At 48.4% G+C, this 26,275-nt stretch overlaps 3 protein-coding genes across 3 annotated transcripts in view; 1 reads left to right on the top strand and 2 right to left on the bottom strand.

Moving 5' to 3' along the window:
* Positions 1-398: 398 nt before the first annotated feature.
* LOC120915728 lies at positions 399-2,340 on the bottom strand. Its single transcript, XM_040326484.1, has 2 exons — positions 2,074-2,340; positions 399-1,272 (listed from the first exon to the last, which is right to left on the bottom strand). The coding sequence occupies exons 1-2, from the start codon at positions 2,283-2,285 to the stop codon at positions 573-575; spliced, it is 912 nt and encodes a 303-aa protein (XP_040182418.1). The 5' UTR covers positions 2,286-2,340; the 3' UTR covers positions 399-572.
* On the bottom strand, positions 2,296-4,179 carry LOC120915885. The gene is made up of 3 exons (XM_040326697.1): positions 3,634-4,179; positions 2,418-2,716; positions 2,296-2,352 (listed from the first exon to the last, which is right to left on the bottom strand). The coding sequence occupies exons 1-3, from the start codon at positions 4,016-4,018 to the stop codon at positions 2,296-2,298; spliced, it is 741 nt and encodes a 246-aa protein (XP_040182631.1). The 5' UTR covers positions 4,019-4,179.
* A 4,426-nt stretch (positions 4,180-8,605) lies between these two features.
* RNF207 (ring finger protein 207) overlaps positions 8,606-26,275 on the top strand; it is a 61,504-nt gene continuing 43,834 nt past the window's right edge. Inside the window, exons 1-4 of the mRNA XM_040326696.1 lie at positions 8,606-9,323; positions 11,834-12,026; positions 21,002-21,134; positions 25,205-25,349. Of these exons, the coding sequence (XP_040182630.1) occupies positions 11,836-12,026; positions 21,002-21,134; positions 25,205-25,349 (469 nt within the window). The 5' untranslated portion in view covers positions 8,606-9,323; positions 11,834-11,835. The remainder of the gene's footprint in view (positions 9,324-11,833; positions 12,027-21,001; positions 21,135-25,204; positions 25,350-26,275) is intronic.

Here is a 26,275-nt window from a genome sequence, read left to right as displayed (position 1 = left end):
CCCAACCATACCAGGCCACATGTCCTCAACATGGGGGGTGCTTTGGGGTAGAGGGGCTCCCCTCCCCCTCCCCCAAAGCACCTTGTCCCCATGTTGATGCGGACAAAGTACTTTGGGGGAGGGGAGTCCCCTACTCCAAAACACCCCCCATGTAGAGGACATGTGGCCTGGTATAGTTCAATGGGTGGGGGGGGAGGACGCTCACTCGTCCCCCTCCCCCCCTTTCCTGGACTACCAGGCTGCATACTCGGATAAAGGTCGTATTTTGGGCCCCCAAACCATTATTTTTTATTTCATTTTGGCGTGAGGTTCCCCTTAACATCCATACCAGACCTGATGGACATAGTATGGATTGGGGGGGACCCCATGCTGATTTATCTTAAAATTGTATTGCTGGCAATTCTTTGGCTTTCATTCAGATGTCAGCGGGAAACCTGCCGACAGCTGATAAGTCATTTGTTGTTAAGGACACACAGGTCCCAGAAGACAGCGGGCACCAGTGACATCGCGCAGCACGAGTCGCGCATGCGCAGTAGGGAATCGGGAAGTGAAGCCGGACCTCCTCTTTAGTCTTAGTCTTCTTCCCTCACTTGTTTTTTTAGTTGCTGACGGTTCTTCTTTTGTCCCTGCAAATTTTTCTTACTGCTCACTGCGAGTTCTTCGCTGGCAGTTCTTTTTTTTTTTGTCTCTTCTTGGTCACTGCCAGTTCTTTTTCCTTTTTTTTGTCTCTTCTTGGTCACTGCGAGTTCTTTTTCCCTCGCCGCACTTTCATTTTTAGTCACTATTTGTTCTTTCATCACTGCGAGTTCTTCATCCAAGGCCATGATTCCTTCTATCTCTATGAGTATTTCTTCATACTTTTTTAGTATGCCTGACAATCTTTCTAATCTTTCTCTTGTCTCTGCAAGCATTTCCCTCGCTGACAGTTCTTGCGTCTCTACACAATTTTCTTGCGTCTCTACACAATTTTTTTTCCTCGCTGCGAGTTTTTCTTGCACCCGTGTTTGCATTTTGTTCCTCTCAGTGATTCCTCCTTCCATATCTCCGCTTTGCTCCATCATGATGCGCGTTTCATCCTTTGCTGTGCATCCATCTTCTATTTGCACTATGACACCATCTTCCTTTGCGTCTCCTTCTCTCATTGTGTGTACTCCCTCCATCTCTTGGGATCCTCCTTTTATCTGTGGGGATCCTCCGTTTATCTCTAGGCGTCCTTCTTCTGCCATCTTTAGAAAGTTTATCTCTCTTGGTCTTTCCTTGCAGTAACAAATTCTGTGGAGATAAAGAAATGTTATAAGAATGTGTCCATAAACCAGCAGAAATGTTCAGAATTAATAGCTGACGCCACTTAAATCTGTGTTTGATCGAAAACAAATAGTCACATGCCATCACCCCATTTGTTACTGTTACCAGCAGCCTCCGTTCATTCACCCCTCCCCCATAGAACAAATGTTATGTCCCGTACACACGATCGGATTTTCCGTTGGGAAAAAAACATCGACGGAATACCGCTCAAGCTTGGCTTGCATACACACGGTCACACAAGTTCTCTGAACTTTTTAACGTCAAGAACGTGGTGACGTACAACACTACGACGAGCCGAGAAAACTAAGTTCAATGCTTCCCGAGCATGCGTCAAGTTGTTTCCTGAGAATGCGTCTGAATTTTGCGTGTCGGAATTGCCACAGACGATCGGAATTTCCGATCTGAATTTTTTTTTTCGTCGGAAAAATAGAGAACCTGCTCTCAATCTTTTGCTGGCGGAAATTCCGCCAGCAAAAGTCCGATGGAGCATAAACGCAGTCAGAATTTCCGACCAAAAGCTCACATCGGACTTTTGCTGGCGGAAAATCCGATCGCATGTACGGGGCATAAGAGGTGCGTTAATCTCATTATGACCAGTGAGGGGCTTGTGCTGCTAAACCCCGGGCAATAAGTACAGAAAAACACACCGCCTCGGTCTGATCAACTGCCCACCTATAGGAAAAGTGGTAAATATTGGGAGGGCTCATACAGTGGGTGATAGCATGAAGTGTAATGGAGAAAACCTATGAAGAATTTGCAATAACTTACGTAAAGTAAAGTCCTAATGAAATGATGACGATGACTACTAGAAGAACGACTCCAGCTAAGATGCATGCTAATGGAAGGTAGCCATTTCTCTTCAGTTGATAGTAGGTCTTGATGATAAATTTCACACTGGGATCGATGAATACTATTCCTGTATTATAAGTACTGGTCTCCGTTGTTGTTGTCGTTGTCACCGTCATTGTTGGAAACATCATGGGGACCTCCTCAGTTGAAGTGACTAAAGGGGTCTCCCTCTGTATCTCCACATTGCTTTGGTCCTCGCTGACCGTCTTAGTGTCAGCGGTCTCAGTGGAAGCGCCCAAAGGGGTCTCCCTCTGTATCTCCACATTGCTTTGGTCCTCGCTGACCGTCTTAGTGTCAGCGGTCTCAGTGGAAGCGCCCGAAGGGGTCTTCCATTTTTTTTTCAGGTTACTTTGGTCCCCGCTGACCGTCTTAGTGTCAGCGGTCTCAGTGGAAGCGCCCAAAGGGGTCTTCCATTTTTTTTTCAGGTTACTTTGGTCCTCGCTGACCGTCTTGGTATCAGCTGTTTTAGTGGAAGCGACTGAAGGAGTCTTCCATTGTGTTTTCAGGTTTCTTTGGTGCTTCTTGAATTTCTCGGTATCAGCGGTCTCCGTGGACGTGGGATCTGATGAAATAAAAACAAAGGAAATTAATTTAAATGTCCAAATAATGAGCTATAATGTTCAACAAACCAGTTTCCATTCATGACTATAAATCTATTCCAAATGTCCCTCTGCCCCCATCAAACTGCCCCCATCAAAATTGCCCCCATCAAACTGCTCCCATCAAATTTGCCCCTATTAAACTTCCCCAATCAAAATTGGCCCTATTAAACTGCCCCATCAAAACTGCCCCCATCATATTCCTCTACTGTAAATGATAAGTGTGTCTGTCCCCTCCCCCGGGCTCTGTATGTAATCAGAGCTGAGATTTTCCAGCCCCCTCCCCCCCATCACCCATCACTGTGTATAAGAAGCTTTGTGTAACCATGGCAACTAAGCCTGGCTGCCCTTTTAAAACATGGCGCCAGATGTGCGTCGCGTAATTTCTGGTTCGCCAAAAAAAACGCGACGCCCCATTGATGACGCACATGATCTCCCAGGAGGCATTGCAAACCCGGAAATGACGGCGAGAGAAGGAGGAGGAGGAAGGGAAAAAAAATACTCAATTTACACAGAAAGTGCTAGAGGGAAAAAAAGTATCCAATTTGTTTCCAGTGCACAGATTAGTGAGGGGTGAGGAGGAGGAGGAGTTATAAAAGTTGGTGGAGCTCCGCTTTAAATGTAATATCATTGTATAGTGTGAGAAGTGATGAAGAGATACAATACATCACATTGTAATCACCAGATGTCTCCTGTGTGGGGGGATTTCTGTATAAGATTTCGTATTGTGTGGGGGGGGGGGGGAAAACTGGCAGGGAAAGGGTTAAACAAATTACCCAGAAGCCCCTCTGAGCTGGACCTGCCCAGCCTGGTCCTGGTCCCACCCCCACAGTAGACCCCCCCATAGATTGAACAATAAACCAAAAGCTGTAACACTCACGAGTCACATGGACGATGACCACCATGAATGGCTCATACGGGACGTCGTCCACGATTAATCTGGCCTCGTAGGTTCCGATGTGTCTATACCAGATCGAGTGGATCATAATACCACATTGCACATAATCCTTCTGCGGGTTTTTCACCTGATCGTACACATCATCTTTCAGGATAAGGGTGTAGGGACCTCCTCCTTCCGGAGTCATTCCCCACTCCAACTTAACACTCCTTGCATCAGATAGAAGATCGGTGCGGACCTTACACGGGATATATACGTTAGAGCCAGCTGTAACATCCAGACGGGCGTACACTGGCCCGGCGTGAGAATATTCTACACCAAGAGCCAGAAGAATGCAGAAAACGGCAATCGTTTTCCAAAGGCTCATTTTTCCAAAATTTGTCACGAAAAGATATAAAGAAATGTGACAAGGAAATGAATTTATTATTATTATTATTATTCGCTTATCTAATCAGATAGATCTGAATAAATTGCTTAGTAAATCGAATGAGAATTCTCAGAGCAGTCAGAACACTTCTGATCGTCTCAGAGTCTTGATCTCAAATGACAGATTCACCCTGCGCATTGTTTATAAAGGCTCAGATGATGATGTCACAGTGTCACGGTGGCAGACATGTCACCATGGCAACATTGGCCGTTTAACAACACAGCTCAGATAGGTCGCTATGGCAACACTGGCCGTTTCACAACACAGCTCAGTCGCTATGGCAACAGAACATTCCAGCTCACTTGACCCAACTGTCACTTTGTTTATTAACCCCTTAGTGACTGAATCAGTGTGTGTGTATATATATATTATGTATGTATATTTCTATCTGTGTGTATATATATATATATATATATATTCTCCAGGAGGTAAAAAAATAAATATATAATTTATAAATATATATAAACACATTGGGCCAGATTCACAAAGAGATACGACGGTGTATCTACAGATATCTACAGATACACCATCGTATCTCTGACTTACACTGGTCCTATCTATGCGCCTGATTCATAGAATCAGATACGCATAGATAGGGCTAAGATCTGACAGTGTTACACTGTGTTACACTGTCGGATCTTTTTTTCAATTTAAAAATGGCGCCGGGGGCGTTCCCGCTGATTTACGATAAATAATATGTAAATCAGCGAGATACGCAAATTCACGAACGTACGCGGACCCGACGCAGTGTTCTTACGTCGTTTCCGTAGCGGCTTTCCCGTCGTATACTTACCCCTGCTTTTATCAGGCGCAGCCAATGTTAAGTATAGCCGGCGTTCCCGCGTCGAATTTGAATTTTTTAACGTCGTAAGCGTACGCCGATTCACAAACACGCGCGTCGCAAGTCACGCTCACGTCGAAACCACTGACGTCCTAGTGACGTCAGTGGGAGCAATGCACGCCGGGAAATTCCCCGGACGGCGCATGCGCATTTAAATCGGCGCGGGAACGCACCTGATTTAAATAGTACACTCCCCCTAGCCGCGGAATTTGAATTCCGCCGGGGGATTTAGGATCCGCCGCCGCAAGTTTGGAGGTAAGTGGTTTGTGAATTAGCCACTTGCCTCTCAAACTTGCGGGAGCAGATCTTAAATCGCGTAGATCGAGCGGATCTATAGATCCGCTGATCTATGTGAATCTGGCCCATTATATATTATTTACAATTTTTTTACCTCCTGGAGATAGAGATATATATCTCCAGAGGGTAAAAAAAAAAAAATTATATATTATATATATTTGATATATTTTTTTACCCCCTGAAGATGGATAGCTACCGATCTATCTTCAGGAGGTAAAAAAAAAAAATATATATATATATATATATATATATAATAAATATATATATTTTAGATAGGTGTATTATATGTATATATGGGGGGGAGTACTATACGTATATTTGGGGGGTGTAGTATATGTATATATATGGGGGGGTGTATTATATGTATATATATATATATATATATGGGGGGGAGTATTATATGTATATATATATATATGGGGGGGTGTATTATATGTATATATATATATATATATATGGGGGGGAGTATTATATGTATATATATATGGGGGGGTGTATTATATGTATATATATATATATATATATATATATATATATATATGGGGGGGAGTATTATATGTATATATATATGGGGGGGGTGTATTATATGTATATATAAAGAAAAACCAAAAGGTTGACGCTGCGCTAAATTAAATATTGAAATATAAATGTAAATAGCTGCTAGCACTAAATTGTGTACAACAACTTGGTAACATAAAAAAGAGAAAAACAGTGCAGCGCTAGTGAGTGATAATGTGCTCATATAAATTAATAATAAACAAAAAAGTCATTCCGGAATAAACTGAAAATTTAGCCAGAATAAGAAAAAACATAAAAATGCAGATGAATATATGAAGAAAAAGTCTTAAAAAGCCACGAAACAAAGTTCATATGACTCTATCCAGTGATTTTCCTTGTGAAAGAAAAGTGGATTGTGCAGACAATGTGAAAGACTCTTGATTGATGTGAGGTAAGCTGTCACCAATACACCCGTGAGGAAGGATAAGATTGCCTGCTTACCAGATGAAAAGACTGTTTTGCATCAGTCTAATAGGGCCTGTGGGAAGTCTGGTCTCCCAATACCTTAGCCGTCAAGATAACCACGGTATAGCTCAGCATACAATCCGAAGAGTCATAAACCAAAAAAAGAAGAAGGACCTCTCATAGCGTATAACGTATGAAAATAGAAGAGGGTTTAATAAAAATTGCACTTACAATTAGGCAATAAGCGTTTATCGGTTTGTTTGCGCAAAATTTATAGCGTTTACAAAAAAGGGGATCGTTTTATTGCATTTTTATAAATTATTTATTTTTAACTACTAATGGCGGCGATCAGCGATTTTTTTCGTGACTGCGACATTACCGCGGACACTTCGGACAATTTTGACACATTTTTGGGACCATTGTCAATTTCACAGCAAAAAATGCTATAAAAATGCATTGTTTACTGTGAAAATGACAATTGCAGTTTGGGAGTTAACCACAAGGGGGCACTAAAGGGGTTATGTATGACCTAATATGTGTTTCCAACTGTAAGGGGGTGTGGCTGTCGGTGTGACGTCATCGATTGTGTTTCCCTATAAAAGGGAACACACGATCGATGCAGCCGCCACAGTGAAGAACGGGGAAGCTGTGTTTACTGGGGACGGGGAAGCTGTGGAGACTGATCGCGGGACTCCAGCGGCGATCGGGTCCAGTGGTCCCGGAGCTTCGGACCCACGGCTGGGCACTAGCACAGGACGTACCTGTACGTGGATGTGCCCAGCCGTGCCATTCTGCCGACGTAAATGTGCAGGAGGCGGTCCTTAAGTGGTTAAGAGACAGCAATGCAGAATATACAGTAATAAGCTATGATTATATGTAGGGTTGTCCCGATACCACTTTTTTTAGGACAGAGTACAAGTACCGATACTTTTTTTCAAGTACTCGCCGATACCGAATACCGATACTATCCCAAGCAAGATAGCTGTTCGGTGGGGAGTCCGCCTGAGGAGAGCCAAGAGAGGCTAACAATCCAACAGGGCCTCAACGATCCATCGGGGATCGAGGTAACTGGACACGGAAAGGTTGGATGTTAGCCACCTGTCAGTCGGTGACCCAATTGAGAACTACCTGAAGGAGATCCAGGCACAAATATTACTAAGGAGGATTTCTCCATGATCTAAGTTCTAGGAAGGGTCTGTGGCAGAGACTTGTTTCCCTCAAAGTTCCGAGTGATACCCCCCGGGTGCCAGGTCGGTGTGAGAGGCCTGTCCGGGTACACTATGCCCACTCCGGCTGGAGTGGCGACGAAAAGCAAAGTGTCATTGGAAACAGGACTGTTTCCGTATTGTTAAGCCTGAATCTGTTATTTCTTCTCCTCATACATCTTTGCTATCTACCTCAAGTTTTACTGTTTACCGTGTTGGGTAAAATAAAAGCACAAGAAAAGACACCTGCTGTGTGGACATTCCATTGCTTTGGCTCTCATCATCTACCCTAGACGGCGGAGTCACAGAGGTAACGTGCCACCCAATCTATAACCAGTGGCTTCTTCGGGGGTGAGCGCTACATATGTATATATGGGGGGTGTACTATATGTATATTTGGGGGGGGGGGGGGAATATGTGTATATATATTGGGGGTGTATAATATGTATATATGGGGGGTGTATTATGTATAGTTGGTGGGTATATGTATATATAGGGGGTGTATTATTTATATATATATATATATATATATGGGGCCTGTTGGGCCCCTCCCACAGCGCTGCACTCTTTGTGCAGGAGGGCAGGTCTTGTCTCCGCCCCCTCCTGTAGTTTTCTGCAGGCAGCTTGTAGTGGGTGGAGCCCGCTGGGCCCCTCCCTCAGCTCTGCTCTCTTCACTGGCTATCTCATTGCTCCTTTTACAAGGTAATATCTGTGTTTGGAAAGGGATACAGGGAACACAATGTGGATTTATATCTTTTGTGAATTTTAGGGATTAGGGAATATATTTAAAGAAAAGTTTTTGTTGTCCGGAGTTCTGCTTTAATTGGTGTCTATTTCAGGGATCTCACTCTGCACTGAGTAGCTTGTCAGTGGAAGATATTTAGTTGTGGCGGAGTGTTGTCACTCCCGATACCGTCCACACGTCACTGCCATGTATCCTGCCCTGGGGAAGCCAACACATTTCTATCATTCCTCTGTACGAGGAGCCAAAGCTGTGACTGCCAGAGCGAGGGGGCACAGCCGCTACTCATCAAAGAACCAGAGCGAGGGGGCACAGCCGCTACTCATCAAAGAACCAGAGCGAGGGGGCACAGCCGCTACTCATCAAAGAACCAGAGCGAGGGGGCACAGCCACTACTCATCAAAGAACCAGAGCGAGGGGGCACCACCACTACTCATCAAAGAACCAGAGCGAGGGGGCACCACCACTACTAATCAAAGAACCAGAGCGAGGGGGCACCACCACTACTCATCAAAGAACCAGAGCGAGGGGGCACAGCCACTACTCATCAAAGAACCAGAGCGAGGGGGCACAGCCGATACTCATCAAAGAACCAGAGCGAGGGGGCACCACCACTACTCATCAAAGAACCAGAGCGAGGGGGCACCACCACTACTCATCAAAGAACCAGAGCGAGGGGGCACAGCCACTACTCATCAAAGAACCAGAGCGAGGGGGCACAGCCGATACTCATCAAAGAACCAGAGCGAGGGGGCACCACCACTAGTCATCAAAGAACTAGAGCGAGGGGGCACCACCACTATTCATCAAAGAACCAGAGCGAGGGGGCACAGCCACTACTCATCAAAGAACCAGAGCGAGGGGGCACAGCCGATACTCATCAAAGAACCAGAGCGAGGGGGCACAGCCGCTACTCATCAAAGAACCAGAGCGAGGGGGCACCACCACTAGTCATCAAAGAACCAGAGCGAGGGGGCACAGCCGATACTCATCAAAGAACCAGAGCGAGGGGGCACCACCACTATTCATCAAAGAACCAGAGCGAGGGGGCACCACCACTATTCATCAAAGAACCAGAGCGAGGGGGCACCACCACTAGTCATCAAAGAACTAGAGCGAGGGGGCACCACCACTATTCATCAAAGAACCAGAGCGAGGGGGCACAGCTACTACTTATCAAAGAGTCAGTCTTAAAAGGTAAGTTTTCCCCCAGTTTGGGGTAAATGTATCTTCATTTTTATTGTCTAGACTCTTTATATTGTTGCAGAACATTGTGGAAGAGGAGTGAAGATAAAGTGTCTGTTAGGGTTCATTCACACTAGGGGGTGGGGGGGCGTGGCTCCCCCCTCCCCAACCACTTTCCTCTTTAGCTGCAGGGGCATTGGCGGGGGGGGGGGGGGGTGGGCGCGCACACATGGTGCGGCCATGATGCTTTGCAGCCATGACAGCAATACCCCCTGTTGCTTTAGGCAGGTGTAGCGCCCACTGAACACGACCCATTCGTTTAACCCCTCACGCCCCCCCACTGGCATACCACAACCACGTGAATTGCACTCATTTGTATGGTGTTTGCAGAGTGGCAATAGGACTTAATTGTGTTGCGTTTAGCGGGTGTAATGCCTGCTGAAAGTGACAGAGGGTATAAAGAGGAGCAGCTATAGAGAGTAGTGTGTGGGGGAGTAAAAGTCGGGGTTTTCCCCCCCCCCCCCCCGCCCCCAACCACTAGTGTGGACTAGCCCTTATGCATTTTTTTCATATGCCCCCACTGAAGTGTATGGGGCCAAAAATGCCCCAATAGAAACATCTTGAATGTTTTATTATATATATATATATATATATATATATATATATATATATATATATATATATATATATATATATATATATATATATATATATATATATATATATATATATTTATTTATTTATTATTTCTTTTATTGCACTTTTTATTTTTACACCATCCCTTTAAAAAATGTTTTATCCCTTTTATTGCTATCACAAGAAATGTAAACATCCCTTGAGATAGCAGTACAGCATGACAGGTCCTCTTTATGGAGAGATCTGGGGGTCAATAAGACACCACATCTCTTCTCTACCTTTTAAAAGCAAAAACATTATTTATTTATTTTTTATCTTTTGCTTTAAGAAACTTAAGAACTGGAAGTGATGTCATGACATCGTTCTGGTCCTCCAAGGGCATAGAGATGAGTGGCGGCCACCTTGCCATTGCTTATCTCTGTGCCAAGTAGGGTGACCACATTTCCAAACTACCATTCAGGGACACTCCCCCCCCCCCGCCTCCCCTTCCCAAAAATCAGCTTGTGCTGTAACAAATCACAGCACAGTGATTGGACACGAGGCGGGATTTATTATTTCTCCAATCACAAGCAGGGGGCGGGGACTGTGCTCCTCCAGGCATTTTCGGCCAGGACAAGTACTGTCAGTGAGTAAAGCGGTGATGTGGCGGCCTTTTTTGGGGGCATCAGGTTGGCCCGGGGGTTGGCTGTGTCAGTTTCATTCCGGGACACTGTATTGTCCTGGAATGAATGTGCCCGGGACAGACCTGCAAAATGCGGGACTGTGCCGGGCAATCCGGGTCACATGGTCACCCTAGTGCCAAGCCAGTGATTGGTAAAATAAACCTGGGAACCAGTGGGGGTTCCACTTCTAAAACTCAGCTTGGGGATCACATTTATCTTCAGGTCTGGCGCCTGAGGTAAAGAAGATACCAAAGTTTTGGCATCTAGCTGGAGCCATAACCCCCGTCAACGTCAACCGATGACGGATTTTCCCAGTTAGGACTTCCTTGTAATGGAAATCAAAGTGCATTTATTTCACTGCTAGAGTATCTGGGGGGTCTAAGAATCCTCTTCATCAGTGGTCTCCAAACTGTGGGGGGGGGGGGGGGTCAGATGTGGTCCTTTGCTTGCTTTTATCTGGCCCTTGGGACATTATTCCCTCCACTATCAGCAACAGTGGATCACTGTACCTCCCACTGACACCAATGATGGGGCACTATTCCTCCCACTGACACCAATGATGGGGCACTATTCCTCCCACTGATACCAATGATGGGTCACTATTCCTCCCACTGACACCATTGATGGGGCACTATTCCTCCCACTGACACCAATGATGGGGCACTATTCCTCCCACTGACAACAATGATGGGGCACTATTCCTCCCACTGACACCAATGATGGGGCACTATTCCTCCCACTGACACCAATGATGGGACACTATTCCTCCCACTGACACCAATGATGGGGCACTATCCCTCCCTCTGATACCAATGACGGGGCATTTTCTTTTTCCACTGGCCACAGTTTGGCCCCCTAAAGTCTGAAGGACATAAAATTGTCCCTTTGCTTGGAAAGTTTGGAGAGCTTTGCTCTAGAATGGTTAAACTCTCCAGCAACTTTCAAACACTAAAACATCATTGGTGGAGTAACCCTTTACTATCAGGGAGGGTGGGACACACGGAGTGACTCCTACACCTGGCATGACGGGGGCCCTAGACAGTAAAAGCTTTCTAGAAGTCCTCTGGGTGATGTGAACTATCAGGCGTTCCTCGGAGTTTATCATTGGCTGGTTGGCTGGGAAATCTTTTATATCGTTTATCTTTCTATAGTTTTGTCTCATACAATGTTCTCATGTGGTATCTATAGGTGATATTGTGTATTTGTTGTGTTTTGTGTTCACAGAGATGTCTGGAGGGATATTCTCACCCCTGGAAACCCTGCAGGATCTGGACAAGGCCAGCTGCCACCCCCTGGCATGTTACCTGTGCCACGAGCAGTACGAGCGCCCGTGTTTGCTGGACTGTTATCACAGCTTCTGTGCCAGCTGTCTCCGGGGCCGGACCACGGACAACCGACTTACCTGTCCTCTCTGTGGGTAGGTGGCTTTGATTACAGTACACGCCTAAGATGTAGGGAATTCTTTATATAAGTATAAGTCTGCGCCACAGGTTACTTTATAGATACGCTGTATTGCCAAAAGTATTGGGACGCCTGCCTTTACACCCACATGAGCTTTTAGGCTGCATTCACACCTTGGCGTACAAGATCGCGGCGTTTTGTCCCGCGAATTGCGGCGACAAATTGCGGCGTTTTGTACCGCGATTTGCGGCGACAAAACGCCGCGATTGTGAATGCAGCCTTACCCCCTCTATGGAGATGGTTCACATCTCCTATACCGAACGCCGAAAGCCGCCTGAAAAAAAGGTCCGGGACTTGTTTGCAGGCGTACGGCGTTCATCGTGGAGATGTGAACCATCTCCATAGAGGGCAATGTGAAATCATCCCTCCAGCGTCTCAGGGGCGGCTGCGGCGTCGCACTACAGGCGTATATACGCCTAGGTGTGAACGGGGGCTTAATGGCAACCCAATTTTAGTCCGTAGAGTTTTACCGCTTCAATACCGGGCACTTATACCCCTTTCCTGCCTAGGCCAATTTTCAGCTTTCAGCGCTGTCGCAATTTGAATGACAATTGCGCGGTCATGCTACACTGTACCCAAACACATTTTTTATCATTTTGTTTCCACACATAGAGCTTTCTTTTGGTGGTATTTCATCATCTCTGCGGTTTTTATTTTTTGCAAAAAAAAAAAATGAAAATTTTGAAAAAATAAAGATTATTTTGTTTATGTTAATTTTTTTTGTAAATAAGTATGTTTTCTTTTTCAATAATGGGCACTGATATGGCTGCACTGACGGGCACTGATAAGGCGGCACCGATGAGGTGGCACAGATGGGCACTTATAGGTGGCACTGATATGTGGCACTGATGGGCATACTTAGGCAGCACTGATAGGTACTTATGGGTGGCACAGATGGGCACTGATAGGTGGCACTCATAGGCGACACTGATGGGTACTTATGGGTGGCACTGATGGTCACTGATAGGTGGGCACGGATGGGCACTGATAGGTGGCACTGATGGGTGGCATTGCATTAATTTGTTTCATAATGGTGCCAGTCAGATTGGCACATATTGGGAATGTATTTGCATATGTGGATGGCCATGGGGGATGTACCTGGCCATCCACATGCTAGGGGCCTCCCTGGTGGCCCAGTGTGGGCATCCGTGGGAGGGCTGCGCGGATAAACAATCAGCGCAGACCCCCCCCCCTGTCAGGAGAGCCACCAATCGGCTCTCTTCTACTCACGTCTGTCAGATGCGAGTGAGGAAAAGCCGGTCAACGGCCCTTCCTGTTTACACTGTAATCAGCCGTGATTGGACACAGCTGATCACGTGGTAAAGAGCCTCCGATGGAGGCTCTTTACTGAGTTTGGTGTATCAGTGTGTCAGACTGACACACCACACCACCGATCGCCGTGATGCGCGCTCCCACGGGTGCACGGCGGCTGTTATCCTGCTGGACATCATATGATGTCCAGTCAGGATAACGCAACCACCGCCCGGCCGTCATTCTGACATAGGCCGGGCGGTAAATGGTTAATATTTTGTTGCCCCGCCCTTTGCCGCTATAAGAGCTTCAACTCTTATGGGAAGGCCATCAACAAGGTTTAGGAGGGTGTCTATGTTGGTAATTATGATTCCCCAGTGTGTGGGAATGTGTCCCCCCCCCCCCCCCCAGGATGTGAGTTGTCCCAGAAGTGATAGAAGAGCGGCACTTCAGATAAACTTCTTCCCTCATCTCATTCCAGCCTGGCAGAGAATGTGTCACCCCGGTCATCCCCATCCTACCCGATCCGTTTCCCGTTCACTGCTGAGCCTGCTGGTCTCCAGCCAGCCCGGCCCGGCACGCGGCAGTACACAACCGCCACTCACCTGGGCTCTTCCTGTCTCCCATATGCGGAATACAGGTGTGGTGGAAGCCGGCCAGGCACAGCCAGCTATGAGCTCTGCCTGCTGCTGCACCTACACATGACTAAGTGCAGCCAATCTCAGAGAGTGTCCATCGCTGAGGCCGGACAGCTGGGGAAGCTCCGGTGTTCTGTCGATATGTGCATGGAGAGCGGCAGAGGCAGGGCGCAGACAGTGGTACACTCGGTACTCCCGGGTGTGGAGTCTCGAGTCGGAAATCGGAATGGCGGGAGTCGGGACTTCCACGCCCCCCTCTAAATATTGTGCCCAGGGCCTGGGCCCCCCTGCACCCCCCATGCTACGCCACTGCGGACATGGACTCCTTTCCTCTATGGGGCAGTCGAATGAAAACAGACCGCATGTCCGTTTACATCTGACTGTCATCCAACCCAATCCACCAGACAGATGGGAAACGCATACCTATCTGTCTGTTTTTACCGGACAGGATCAGACCGGAAGTCGGCGAGTGTCACCAAATCCATGTCCATTGACGTCCGCCGCTTCATAGAGGGCAATGGGTGGTCCGCTGGGGTCCATCTGAAAAACTGACGGGTGGTCCCGATTGATCTGTCAGTGTGAAAGGGCCGAAAAAAGGCCCAATAGTGAAGAGCGGTTGCAGAATAGTCAGAAACCAATTCTTCTTTTACATGGAATCAAAGTCATTATCTGATAGGTCGACGTGTGTTTGCAGTTTCTTATTGGATGAACACATATAGGTAGATCCACAGAGCATGCCGCAACTTTAAGGCGGCGTAGCGTATCGTATTTACACTACGCGGCCGTAAGTTAGCCAGGAAAGTACATGATTCACAAAGTACTTGCCTGCTAAGTTACGGCGGCGTAGCGTAAATCGGGCGGGCGTAAGGGCGGCTAATTCAAATTTAGTTGAGGGGGCGTGTTTTATGGTAATGAGGGGTGACCTTACGTAATTTGCCTACATATCCCAGTGTGCATTGCGGCTAAGTACGCCGCACGGTCCTATTGATTTCGACGTGAACGTAAATGACGTAAATCCCCATTCACGGACGACTTACGCAAACAATGTAAATTTTTCGAATTTCGAAGCGGGAACGGCGGCCATACTTTCACATTGGCTACGCCACCTAGGGAAATGACTATGTTTAGGCGGCATATCTCTTACGGAAACGGCGTATCTGTACTGCGTCGGCCGGGCGTACGTTCGTGAATAGACGTATCTAGTGATTTACATGTTCTACGCCGACCGCAATGGAAGCGCCACCTAGCGGCCAGCCTAAATATTGCACCCTTAGGCCCCATACACACGAGAGGATTTATCCGCGAATACGGTCCAGCGGACCGTTTCCGCGGATAAATCCTCTCGAGGATTTGTGCGGATTTCCATGCGATGGAGTGTACTCACCATCGCATTGAAATCCGCGCCGAAATCCTCTGGCAATGACGTGTCGCGCCGTCGCTGCGATTATGACGCGGCGACGTGCGCGACGCTGTCATATAAGGAATTCCATGCATGCGTCGAATCATTACGACGCATGCGGGGGATCCCTTCGGACGGATGGATCCGGTGAGTCTATACAGACCAGCGGATCCATCCGTTGGGATGGATTCCAGCAGATGGATTTGTTTAGCATGTCAGCAAATATTTATCTGCTGGAAATCCATCCCAGGGGATAAATATCCGCGGAAACAGATCCGCTGGAGTGTACACACCATAGGATCTATCCGCTGAAACCCATTCGCTGGGATTTTTCAGCGGATGGATTCTATCGTGTGTATGGGGCCTAAGATAGGACGGCGCAAGCCGTCGTATCTTAGATCGGTTTAAGTGTATCTCTGTTTGAGAATACACTTAAACTTAGGTCGGCGCAGATTCCGAGTTAGGTCGGCGTATCTACTGATACGCCGGCCTAACTCTTACTGAATCTAGCTAATAGAAGGGTTGAGCACTCCCTGTGCACCTTCCCCTATTATTACATTATATAGGAATGGACGGGGGGGGGTCACTGTGCAGATTAAAATGTTGGTGGGTGATTAGCAAGGTCACAGGACGCGGGGAATATACACTCAGCGCCGGATCGCTCTGCCTGCACCCACCAAACACAATCTCACCAATCACAGAGGATTTAGCTGGGCACAGCTGCAGGACAAGTGCTTCTACTTATAGCTCAGACCGAATGTGGGACAAAGGCTGCCGGGACAGGAACTGATAACAGGGACCCGCTATTGTCATCCTGCGGAGTGCCGACAGCGCCTAAATTTTTAAAGCACATGATCAAGAAAAATCATATAAATAAATATTTTACTCAAATTCTCTTTATTGAAATAGTTTTATAGGATTTGAGGAATATGGAATGCGTACAAATATTCCGCGTTTTTTTTTTTTTGTTTCAATAGACTTCAATGGAGAAGCTGCAGAAAAAGCATGTAGTGCGTTTTTATAGTGCGTTTTTGATGCGTTTTTGCATCATTACATCTGGAAAAACAACAAATTGAATTAAAAGAAAATAAAGAATCCAAAACGCATCAAAATCACACGTCTGAAAATGCGGAGAGCACAGCAAAAAGCACTGCTGAAACGCTCAAAAGCAGCATGCATGTGTGTGAATCGAGCCAAATTCAGGAGCGAGCCGTCATCAGTGCTTCACCCGGGCCGGCCCTACCATGGGTCCCAGTGGGTCCATAGGACCCAGGCAGCACTTTGAGAGGGGCAGCAAAATGACCCATGGCCACCTCTCCTTCTCTTCTATTTACCCAGCAAACTGACAACCAAGATTTTTTTCCAGCAGTTTTGGAGGCTGATCCACCTGTCCCTACACTACCCCAGCCTGCCCCTATACTACCATAGCCTGTCCCTTTACTGTCCCAGCCTGTCACTATACTACCCCAGCCTGTCCCTACACTACCCCAGCCTGCCCCTATACTACCCCAGCATGTACCTATACTGCCCCAGCCTGTCCCTATACTACCATAGCCTGTCCCTTTACTGTCCCAGCCTGTCACTATACTACCCCAGCCTGTCCCTACACTACCCCAGCCTGTCCCTACACTACCCCAGCCTGCCCCTATACTACCCCAGCATGTACCTATACTGCCCCAGCCTGTCCCTTTACTGTCCCAGCCTGTCACTATACTACCCCAGCCTGTCCCTATACTACCCCAGCCTGTCCCTATACTACCCCAGCCTGTCCCTATACTACCCCAGCCTGCCCCTATACTACCCCAGCCTGTCCCTATACTACCCCAGCATGTACCTATACTACCACAGCCTGTCCCTATACTACCACAGCCTGCCCCTTTACTGTCCCAGCCTGTCACTATACTACCCCAGCCTGTCACTATACTACCCCAGCCTGTCCCTATACTACCCCAGCCTGTCCCTATACTACCCCAGCCTGTCCCTATACTACCCCAGCCTGTCCCTATACTACCCCAGCCTGTCCCTACACTACCCCAGCCTGTCCCTATACTACCACAGCCTGTCCCTACACTACCCCAGCCTGTCCCTATACTACCCCAGCCTGTCCCTATACTACCCCAGCCTGTCCCTATACTACCCCAGCCTGTCACTATACTACCCCAGCCTGTCCCTACACTACCCCAGCCTGTCACTATACTACCCCAGCCTGTCCCTATACTACCCTAGCCTGTCCCTATACTAGCCCAGCCTCTGACTATACTGCCCTAGCCTGTCCCTATACTGCCCTAGCCTGTCTATACACTACCCCAGCCTGTCCCTATACTGCCCTAACCTGTCCCTATACTACCCTAGCCTGTCCATATACTACCCTAGCCTGTCCATATACTACCCTAGCCTGTCCATATACTACTCTAGCCTGTCCATATACTACCCTAGTGTGCCCGCTTACTACCCCATCCTGTGTATACACTACACTAGCCTGTCCATATACTACCCTAGTCTGTCCCTATACTGCCCTAGCCTGTCCATATACTACCCTAGTCTGCCCCTATACTGCCCCAGCCTGCCCCTATACTGCCCTAGCCTGTCCATATACTTACCCTAGCCTGTCCATATACTACCCTAGTGTGCCCACTTACTACCCCAGCTGTGGTATACACTACACTAGCCTCTCTATATACTACCCTAGCCTGTCTATATACAGCCCTACCCTGTCCCTATACTGCCCTAGCCTGTCTATATACTACCCTAGTGTGCTCGCTTACTGCCCTAGTCTGTGTATACACTACCCTAGCCTGTCCATATACTACCCTAGCCTGTCTATATAGTACCCTAGCCTGTCTATATACGCTTACTACCCCAGCCTGTGCATACACTACCCTAGCCTGTCCATTTACTACCCTAGCCTGTCTATATACTGCCCTAGCCTGTCCATATACAACCCTAGCCTGTCCATATACTACCCTAGCCTGTCCATATACTACCCTAGCCTATCTATATACTACCCTAGCCTGTCTATAAAATACCCTAGCCTGTCTATATACTTACCCTAGCCTGTTCATATACTACCCTAGCCTGTGCATACACTACACCAGGCCTCAAAATTTTAAGTCCTGAGCTACTAGCCAGGCCTTAAGAGTTAAATGTTTTATTCAGTATTAAGTTACAAAAATACATAACAACAACAACTTTAACAATATTAACATAAATTAATGTTATCATATCCCCATTCTATCATATCTATGCCTCCAATTCCGCCCCCCTCCCCCATTCTATCATACCTATGCCTCCAATTCTGTCCCCTGCCCCCATTCTATCATATCTATGCCTCCAATTCTGCCCCCCTCCCCCATTCTATCATACCTATGCCTCCAATTCCGTCCCCCTGCCCCCATTCTATCATATCTATGCCTCCAATTCCGCCCCCCTCCCCCATTCTATCATACCTATGCCTCCAATTCCGTCCCCCTGCCCCCATTCTTTCATATCTATGCCTCCAATTCCGTCCCCCTGCCCCCATTCTTTCATATCTATGCCTCCAATTCTGTCCCCCTGCCCCCATTCTTTCATATCTATGCCTCCAATTCCGTCCCCCTGCCCCCATTCTATCATATCTATGCCTCCAATTCCGTCCCCCTGCCACCATTCTATCATACCTATGCCTCCAATTCCGTCCCCTTGCCCCCATTCTATCATACCTATGCCTCCAATTCCGTCCCCCTGCCCCCATTCTATCATATCTATGCCTCCAATTCCGTCCCCCTGCCCCCATTCTATCATATCTATGCCTCCAATTCCGCCCCCTCCCCCATTCTATCATATCTATGCCTCCAATTCCGTCCCCCTGCCTCCATTCTATCATACCTATGCCTCCAATTCCGTCCCCCTGCCCCCATTCTATCATACCTATGCCTCCAATTCCGTCCCCCTGCCCCCATTCTATCATACCTATGCCTCCAATTCCGTCCCCCTGCCCCCATTCTATCATACCTATGCCTCCAATTCCGTCCCCCTGCCCCCATTCTATCATACCTATGCCTCCAATTCTGTCCCCCTGCCCCCATTCTATCATATCTATGCCTCCAATTCCGCCCCCCTCCCCCATTCTATCATATATATGCCTCCAATTCCGCCCCCCTCCCCCATTCTATCATACCTATGCCTCCAATTCCGTCCCCCTGCCTCCATTCTATCATATCTATGCCTCCAATTCCTCCCCCTGCCCCCATTCTATCATACCTATGCCTCCAATTCCGTCCCCCTGCCCCCATTCTATCATACCTATGCCTCCAATTCCGTCCCCCTGCCCCCATTCTATCATATCTATGCCTCCAATTCCGTCCCCCTGCCCCCATTCTATCATACCTATGCCTCCAATTCCGTCCCCCTGCCCCCATTCTATCATACCTATTCCTCCAATTCTGTCCCCCTCCCCCCATTCTATCAGGCTTATGCCTCCAATTCTGTCCCCCTCCCCCCATTCTATCATACCTATGCCTCCAATTCCTCCCCCCATCTATCATATGGTATGATAGATGGGGGGGGGGCAGAATTGGAGGAATAGGTATGATAGAATGGGGGGAGCTGGACGGAATTGGAGGCATAAGCCTGATAGATTGGGGGGAGGGGGCAGAATTTGGGGCATAGGTATGATAGAATGGGGGGAGGGGGGAAGAATTGGGGGCATAGATAAAATGGATTGGGTGGATGATTTAAAGTCTAAATCTGCAATTAACCCCCCGCCCCCCCAATCCAGCACATGTTCCTTCAATCCCCCTCCCAGCAAACTCCCAGTGCCTCCAGAACACACATCAGACATCTGTCTTAATAAACATAACGTTTTACTGCGGGCACGGTGCACTCCTTGGATGTGTGGGAGGTGGAGAGGGGCGGTCCGAGGCGGAAAGGGGCGGTCCCGGGTGGCGTCTGGTATAGTAGTGGCGTGCTGTGACTGTGAGACTAGTGTGAGAGGCGGAGAGGGGCGAATCCGGGCGGCAGTTCTAGGTACATTTGGACTGTACTATTGGACTGTAGGCGGTGAAGAGGCGCGGTCCCGGGCGGCATGGAAAAGTTGTGGGACGTACTGGCCTATGGGAGGTGGATAGGGGCGGTCCCGGGAGGCGCGCGCTCGTGTCCAATCTGCTGCTAGCCTGTGAAGGGACGGCGCGGCAGCTTAGTTGAACTACTGGCCGCAATGGGTGTGTCTGAGCGGCACTCGCACTGCACATAAATCTCCTCGCCAAATGTGAGGAGGCGAGCACAAATTTTGAGCCCTACACTACCCTAGCCTGTCTATAGACTACTACTGTCTATATACTACCCTAGCCTGTCTATATACTACCCTAGCCTGCCCCTTGGAATTGAACATAATGGTATGTCATATCATTTTGCATGTAGACAAGGGGCTGTTGCATGTAAATCTGACTTCCTGATAAATTTCCTTTAAGTTTTAATTATCATGATATAAAATAATGAATGTGGGGGCCTTTTGGTGGGTGTGATTATTTTTTTTTGGGGGGGGGGACAGCATTCAATTCTTAGACCCAGGCAGCACAATGTCTTGGGCCAGCCCTGGCTTCACCAGTAGAGATGAGTGGAGACTGATGATTCTGACTGATAATGATGTTCCTATTTCTCTTGCAGACAGCACTCCATAGTAAAGGGGAATAACGGATTGCCCCCTGTGGACCGGTTGCTAAAGTTCCTGGTGGACAGTTCCGCTGACTCTGAAGAAGTCCTACAATGTGCCAACTGTGACCTGGAATGCAAGAAACAGGTGACTTCACCCCGCAGGCATCTGCAGGAAATGTGTACTTGGGACCGGCTGGGTCTTCCATAGGTAGGGTGACCACGTATCCTGGATTGCCCGGGACAGTCCCGCATTTAGCTGGTCTGTCCCAAGCACATTTATTCCAGGACAATATAGTGTCCCGGAATGAAACTGACACAGTCAACCCCCTGGGCCAATCTGATGCCCCCAAAAAAGCCGCCACATCACCGCTTTACTCACTGACAGTACTTGTCCTGGCCGGGAATGCCTGGAGGAGCACAATCCCCGTCCCCTGCTTGTGATTGGAGAAATCATAAAATCCTGCCTCTTGTGTCCAATAACTGTGCTGTGATTCATTACAGCACAAGCAGATTTTTGGGAAGGGGGGTGTCCCTAATTGGTAGTTTGTAAATTTAGTCACCCTACTTATAGGTCAGAGGACGGGAGGGGGCGGCGGTCCGCTGTCACTGAAACCGGCCCACTGAGCCATCGGCCCGCCGGGTAGTCCCGATGGCCAGTACATGCCTGCATCCAGGTGGCACAGAACCTGATCATCTGACCTCACCCAATTAAATAGGCCCTTCCAGCAGGCCAAGGGACCCAAGAAGATCTCTGCTCATTGGCTGAGACACAGGGCCATATTCTCATAGAAGTTACGATGGAGTATCTCAGGATACTCCATCGTAACTCCCTTTTTTGGCCCGTGTATCTATGCGACTGATTCTTAGAATCATTTTCGCATAGATACACTTAAGATCCGCCATCTGTAAGTCACTTACACTGGCGGATCTTAAATGTAATGACGCCGGCCGCCGCTAGATGGCATTTACGTGAAGGACTCATTTGCGTATGCAAATGATCCTTCTACGCCGATTCCCGAACGAGTTCGCGTCGCGTAACCGTCGCTAACGTCGTTTGCGTAAGCGGAAACTTACTCCTGCTATATGAGGAGTAAGTTTCCGCAAGTCCCACGTAGGCCATGTTACGGATGGCGTCGGGTCCGCGTCGTGTTTTTTCGTCGGGTACGTCGTTTTACTAAGTCGTTCTTGAATACGACTTTACGTCAATGACACACACGTCGGCGTCATTGACGTTTTCCACCGAGAACTGGAGCATGCGCACTGGGCTTTTTGAAGCCCGGCGCATGCGCAGTTCATTAGAATCGGGGGCGCGCTTAATTTGAATACAAGCCGCCCCCTTGGAGATCCGCCAGGCTACGCCGGGGCATTTACACTCCGCCGTCCCAACTTATGGAGCAAGTGTTTGGGGAATACAACACTTGCTCCTGTAAGTTGGGACAGCGGAGTGTAAGTGCCTTAAGCGCAGCCCGCAGATTTTTAGAGAGAATATGGGCCACCCTATTTATTCCTAATCTGTCCTTACAATGCCTTAGTCTTATCCAATGTCACCAGATACCCGGCCATCTAGTGACAGAAGAGAGAAGTGCAGCAATTCCAGAATTCGGCTGGAATCAATCGATCGCCTAACAATTGGCCAAGGCAAATATACCTGGCAGGTAAATTTACTAGCAACCCTGCCTAAACATCAGGGTGCTACATCAGTTAAAGCGACGCAGTGCCGTATCGAAAAACACGGCCTGGTCAGGAAGTGGGTAAATCCTTAGGGGGCTGAAGTGGTTAAGTGTTCTGTGAATTGCACCCATTTAGACCGGGTTCACACCATTGCGAATTGGATGCGGTTCCCTCGCATTCAATTCGCAATAGCAGGAGAGTTTGACCGTCTCTCTATGGAGCCAGTTCACATATCTCTGCAGCAGGTCCGGTGCGTTTTGCACAAAAACGCTGTGCGTCTATTGGTCCGAATCTGACCTGTAACGGTGAACCAGGACGCAACGGACCCCTGCAGACGCCAGTAGAGCCAATCGGCTGCTCTCCTGACAGGGGGGGGGGGGGGGGGCTGTGCTGATTGTTTATCAGTGCAGCCCCCCTCGGATGCTCTGCCCAGGACCACCAGGATGCCGCCAGAACCACCTAGGATGGCCACAACACTGGACCACCAGGTATGCCACCCTAGACTACCAGGGAAATGCCAATCAGTGCCCATCCAAAATGCCTGTCAGTGCCATCAGTGATGCCCATCGGTGCCATTTCAATGCTGCATATCAGTGCCCGTCAGTGGCATGTATCAGTGCCCAGCAGTGCAGCCTTTCAGTTTCCATCAGTGCCACCCATGAGTGCCCAGCAGTGCCGCCTATCAATGCTCATCAGTGCTGCATATTAGTGCCGCCTATCAGTGCCCATCATCAGTGCCACCTCATCGGTGCCACCTTATGAGTGCCCATCAGTGCTGCCTTATCAGTGCCCATCAGTGAAGGAGAAAACATACCTTTTTACAAAATTTTATAACAAACAAAAGAACAGGGTTTTTTTTTCAAAATTTTCTGTCTTTTTTTATTTGTTTAGTAAAAAATAAAAACCGCAGAGATGATCAAATACCACCAAGAGAAAGCTCTATTTGTGGGTAAAACATGATAAAAATTCTGTTTTGGTACAGTGTAGCACGACTGCGCAATTGTCATTTAACCGGTTCAATACCGGACACTTACACCCCCTTCTTGCCCAGGCTAATTTTCAACTTTCTGCGCTGTCACTGTTTAAATGACAATTGCGCGGTCGTGCTACACTGTACCCAAACAACATTTTTATCATTTTGTTCCCACAAATAGAGCTTTTTTTTGGTGGTATTTGATCACCTCTGGGTTTTTTTTTATTTTTACTATACAATAAAAAACAAATATAACATTTTGTAAATAAGTACGTTTTCTCCTTCACTGATGGGCACTGATAAGGGGGCACAGATGAGGCGGCGCCAATGAGGTGGCACTGATATGCGGCACTGATGGGCACTGGTAGGTGGCAATGATGGGTGGCACTGATGGGCAGCACTGATGGGCACTCGGGTGGCACTGATAGGCGACAACGATGGGCACTGAAAGGCAGCAATGATGGGTACTTATGGGTGGCACTGATAGGCAGCACTGATGCGCATTGATACATGGCACTGACATGCCGCACTGATATGTGGCACTAATAGTTATCCCTGGTGGCACTGGCAGGGATTTTGGGTGGGCACTGGTTAGCAGCTGCCTGGGCATTGATTGTCAGCTGCCTTGGCACAGATTTGCATTTCCCTGGTGGTCTAGGGGGGGCATACCTGGTGGTCCAGTGTGGATGCCCATCCCTGCTCATCCCTGGTGGTCCTGGGCGGGTATCTGAGGGGGGGGCTGCCCTGATAACCTATCGGCACAGAACCCCCTGTCGGGATAGCAGCCGATCGGCTCTCCTCCAGGAATGGACTGGCCATTGGGACTACAGGGAGTTTCCCGGTGGGCCGATGGCTCAGTGGGCCGGCTTCAGTGACAGCGGACCGCCGCCCCCTCCACCTCTGCTCCTCTGTCTCTCCCTCCCCGCAGTGCTCACCTGGGGGGGGGGGGACAGAGAATCAGGGGAAGGACCAGAGGAGCAGGGGGGGTGACAGGAGCATGGGGGAGGGGACAGACAGCTGACTCAACAGCTATGGCCTGGGAGTTTCTCACTTCTGCCTAATCTTGTCCCATAAGGGGGGGGGGCACCGAACTGATTGTTTTCCCCGGGTGAAATAATGTCTAGCTTCCCCACTGGTACTGCCTATAAGAGTACCAGTACCAACCGTTCTACTCTAAGTAGAGTGGCTAGTGAAGGGGGAGAGGGGGCTTGGGTGGCCGGAGGGGGGGGGTGTGGGAGTTGTCCCGGCCGCCACAGGAGAGACATGTCAAAGTGGGCCAGTCTGGATGAAGTCCAGGGCCAAAAAAGCCGATCAGCGGCTCTTCCTGTTTACATTGTGATCAGCCGTGATTGGACTCGGCTGATCAGGTAGTAAAGAGCCTCCGTCGAAGGCTCTTTACCGAGATCGGTGTAGAGTTGTGTCAGACTGACACACCTCACCACCGATCGCCGTGATGCGCGCCCCCACGGGCGCGCGGGGCGGCTGTTATCCTGCTGGACGTCATATGAACCACTTCCCAATTGTCACCCGCCCTTCTCCTCATTCTCTCCCTTTTGTATGTTTGATTCTAGGATGGGGACCTTATGTACTATTGTAATACCTGCAACCAGCCTCTGTGTGTTAAATGCCGAGAGGAGACTCACAAAGCCAAAATGTTCTCCCGCCATGAGATCGTGACTCTGGCTAAACGTGCCAAGGACATCCATAAGAAGTGCCGTAAGTGTCATCTCATTACATAAGATTAAAGTCATCTTTTCGTTGCATAGAAGGATTGTTCCTGATAGGATGGTGAGGTGGCCAAAGACGGATTGAAATTAGACAGATTCAGCAGAGACTAACCGAATGTCGATCCATGTGTGTGTCCCTGCAATTAAACAGAAGCTGATCTACTGATCAACTTCTGTTCAATCACCCTGTCGGATAAAAGCCACTAGATACAGGAGATGGTCAGAGACTGCAGACATGATACAGGAGATGGTCAGAGACTGCAGACATGATACAGGAGATGGTCAGAGACTGCAGACATGATACAGGAGATGGTCAGAGACTGCAGACATGATACAGGAGATGGTCAGAGACTGCAGACATGATACAGGAGATGGTCAGAGATAAGAGACATGATACAGGAGATGGTCAGAGACGGCAGACATAGTTCAGGAGATAGTCAGACTGCAGACATAACACAAGAGATGGTCAGAGACTGCTGACATGATACAGGAGATGGTTAGAGACTGCAGACATGATACAGGAGATGGTCAGGGACGTGTTAGAAGAGTTGGTCAGAGACTGCAGACATAGTACAGGAGATGGTCGGTGACTGCAGACATGATACAGGAAACGGTCAGAGACTGCAGACATGATACAGGAAATGGTCAGAGACTGCAGACTTGATACAAGAGATGGTCAGAGACTGCAGACAAAAGATGGTCAGAGACTGCAGACATGATACAGGAAACGGTCAGAGACTGCAGACATGATACAAGAGATGGTCAGAGACTGCAGACAAAAGATGGTCAGAGACTGCAGACATGATACAGGAGATGGTCAGAGACTGCAGACATGATACAGATGGTCAGAGACTGTGGATATGATACAGATGGTCAGAGACTGCAGACATGATACAGGGGGTGGTTAGAGACTGC

Source organism: Rana temporaria, chromosome 10 (assembly GCF_905171775.1).
Source record: "Rana temporaria chromosome 10, aRanTem1.1, whole genome shotgun sequence".
NCBI classification, from domain to species: Eukaryota; Metazoa; Chordata; class Amphibia; order Anura; family Ranidae; genus Rana; species Rana temporaria.
The sequence above is the reverse complement of the archived record's forward strand: the minus strand, read 5'-3'. Positions and strand labels throughout refer to the sequence as shown.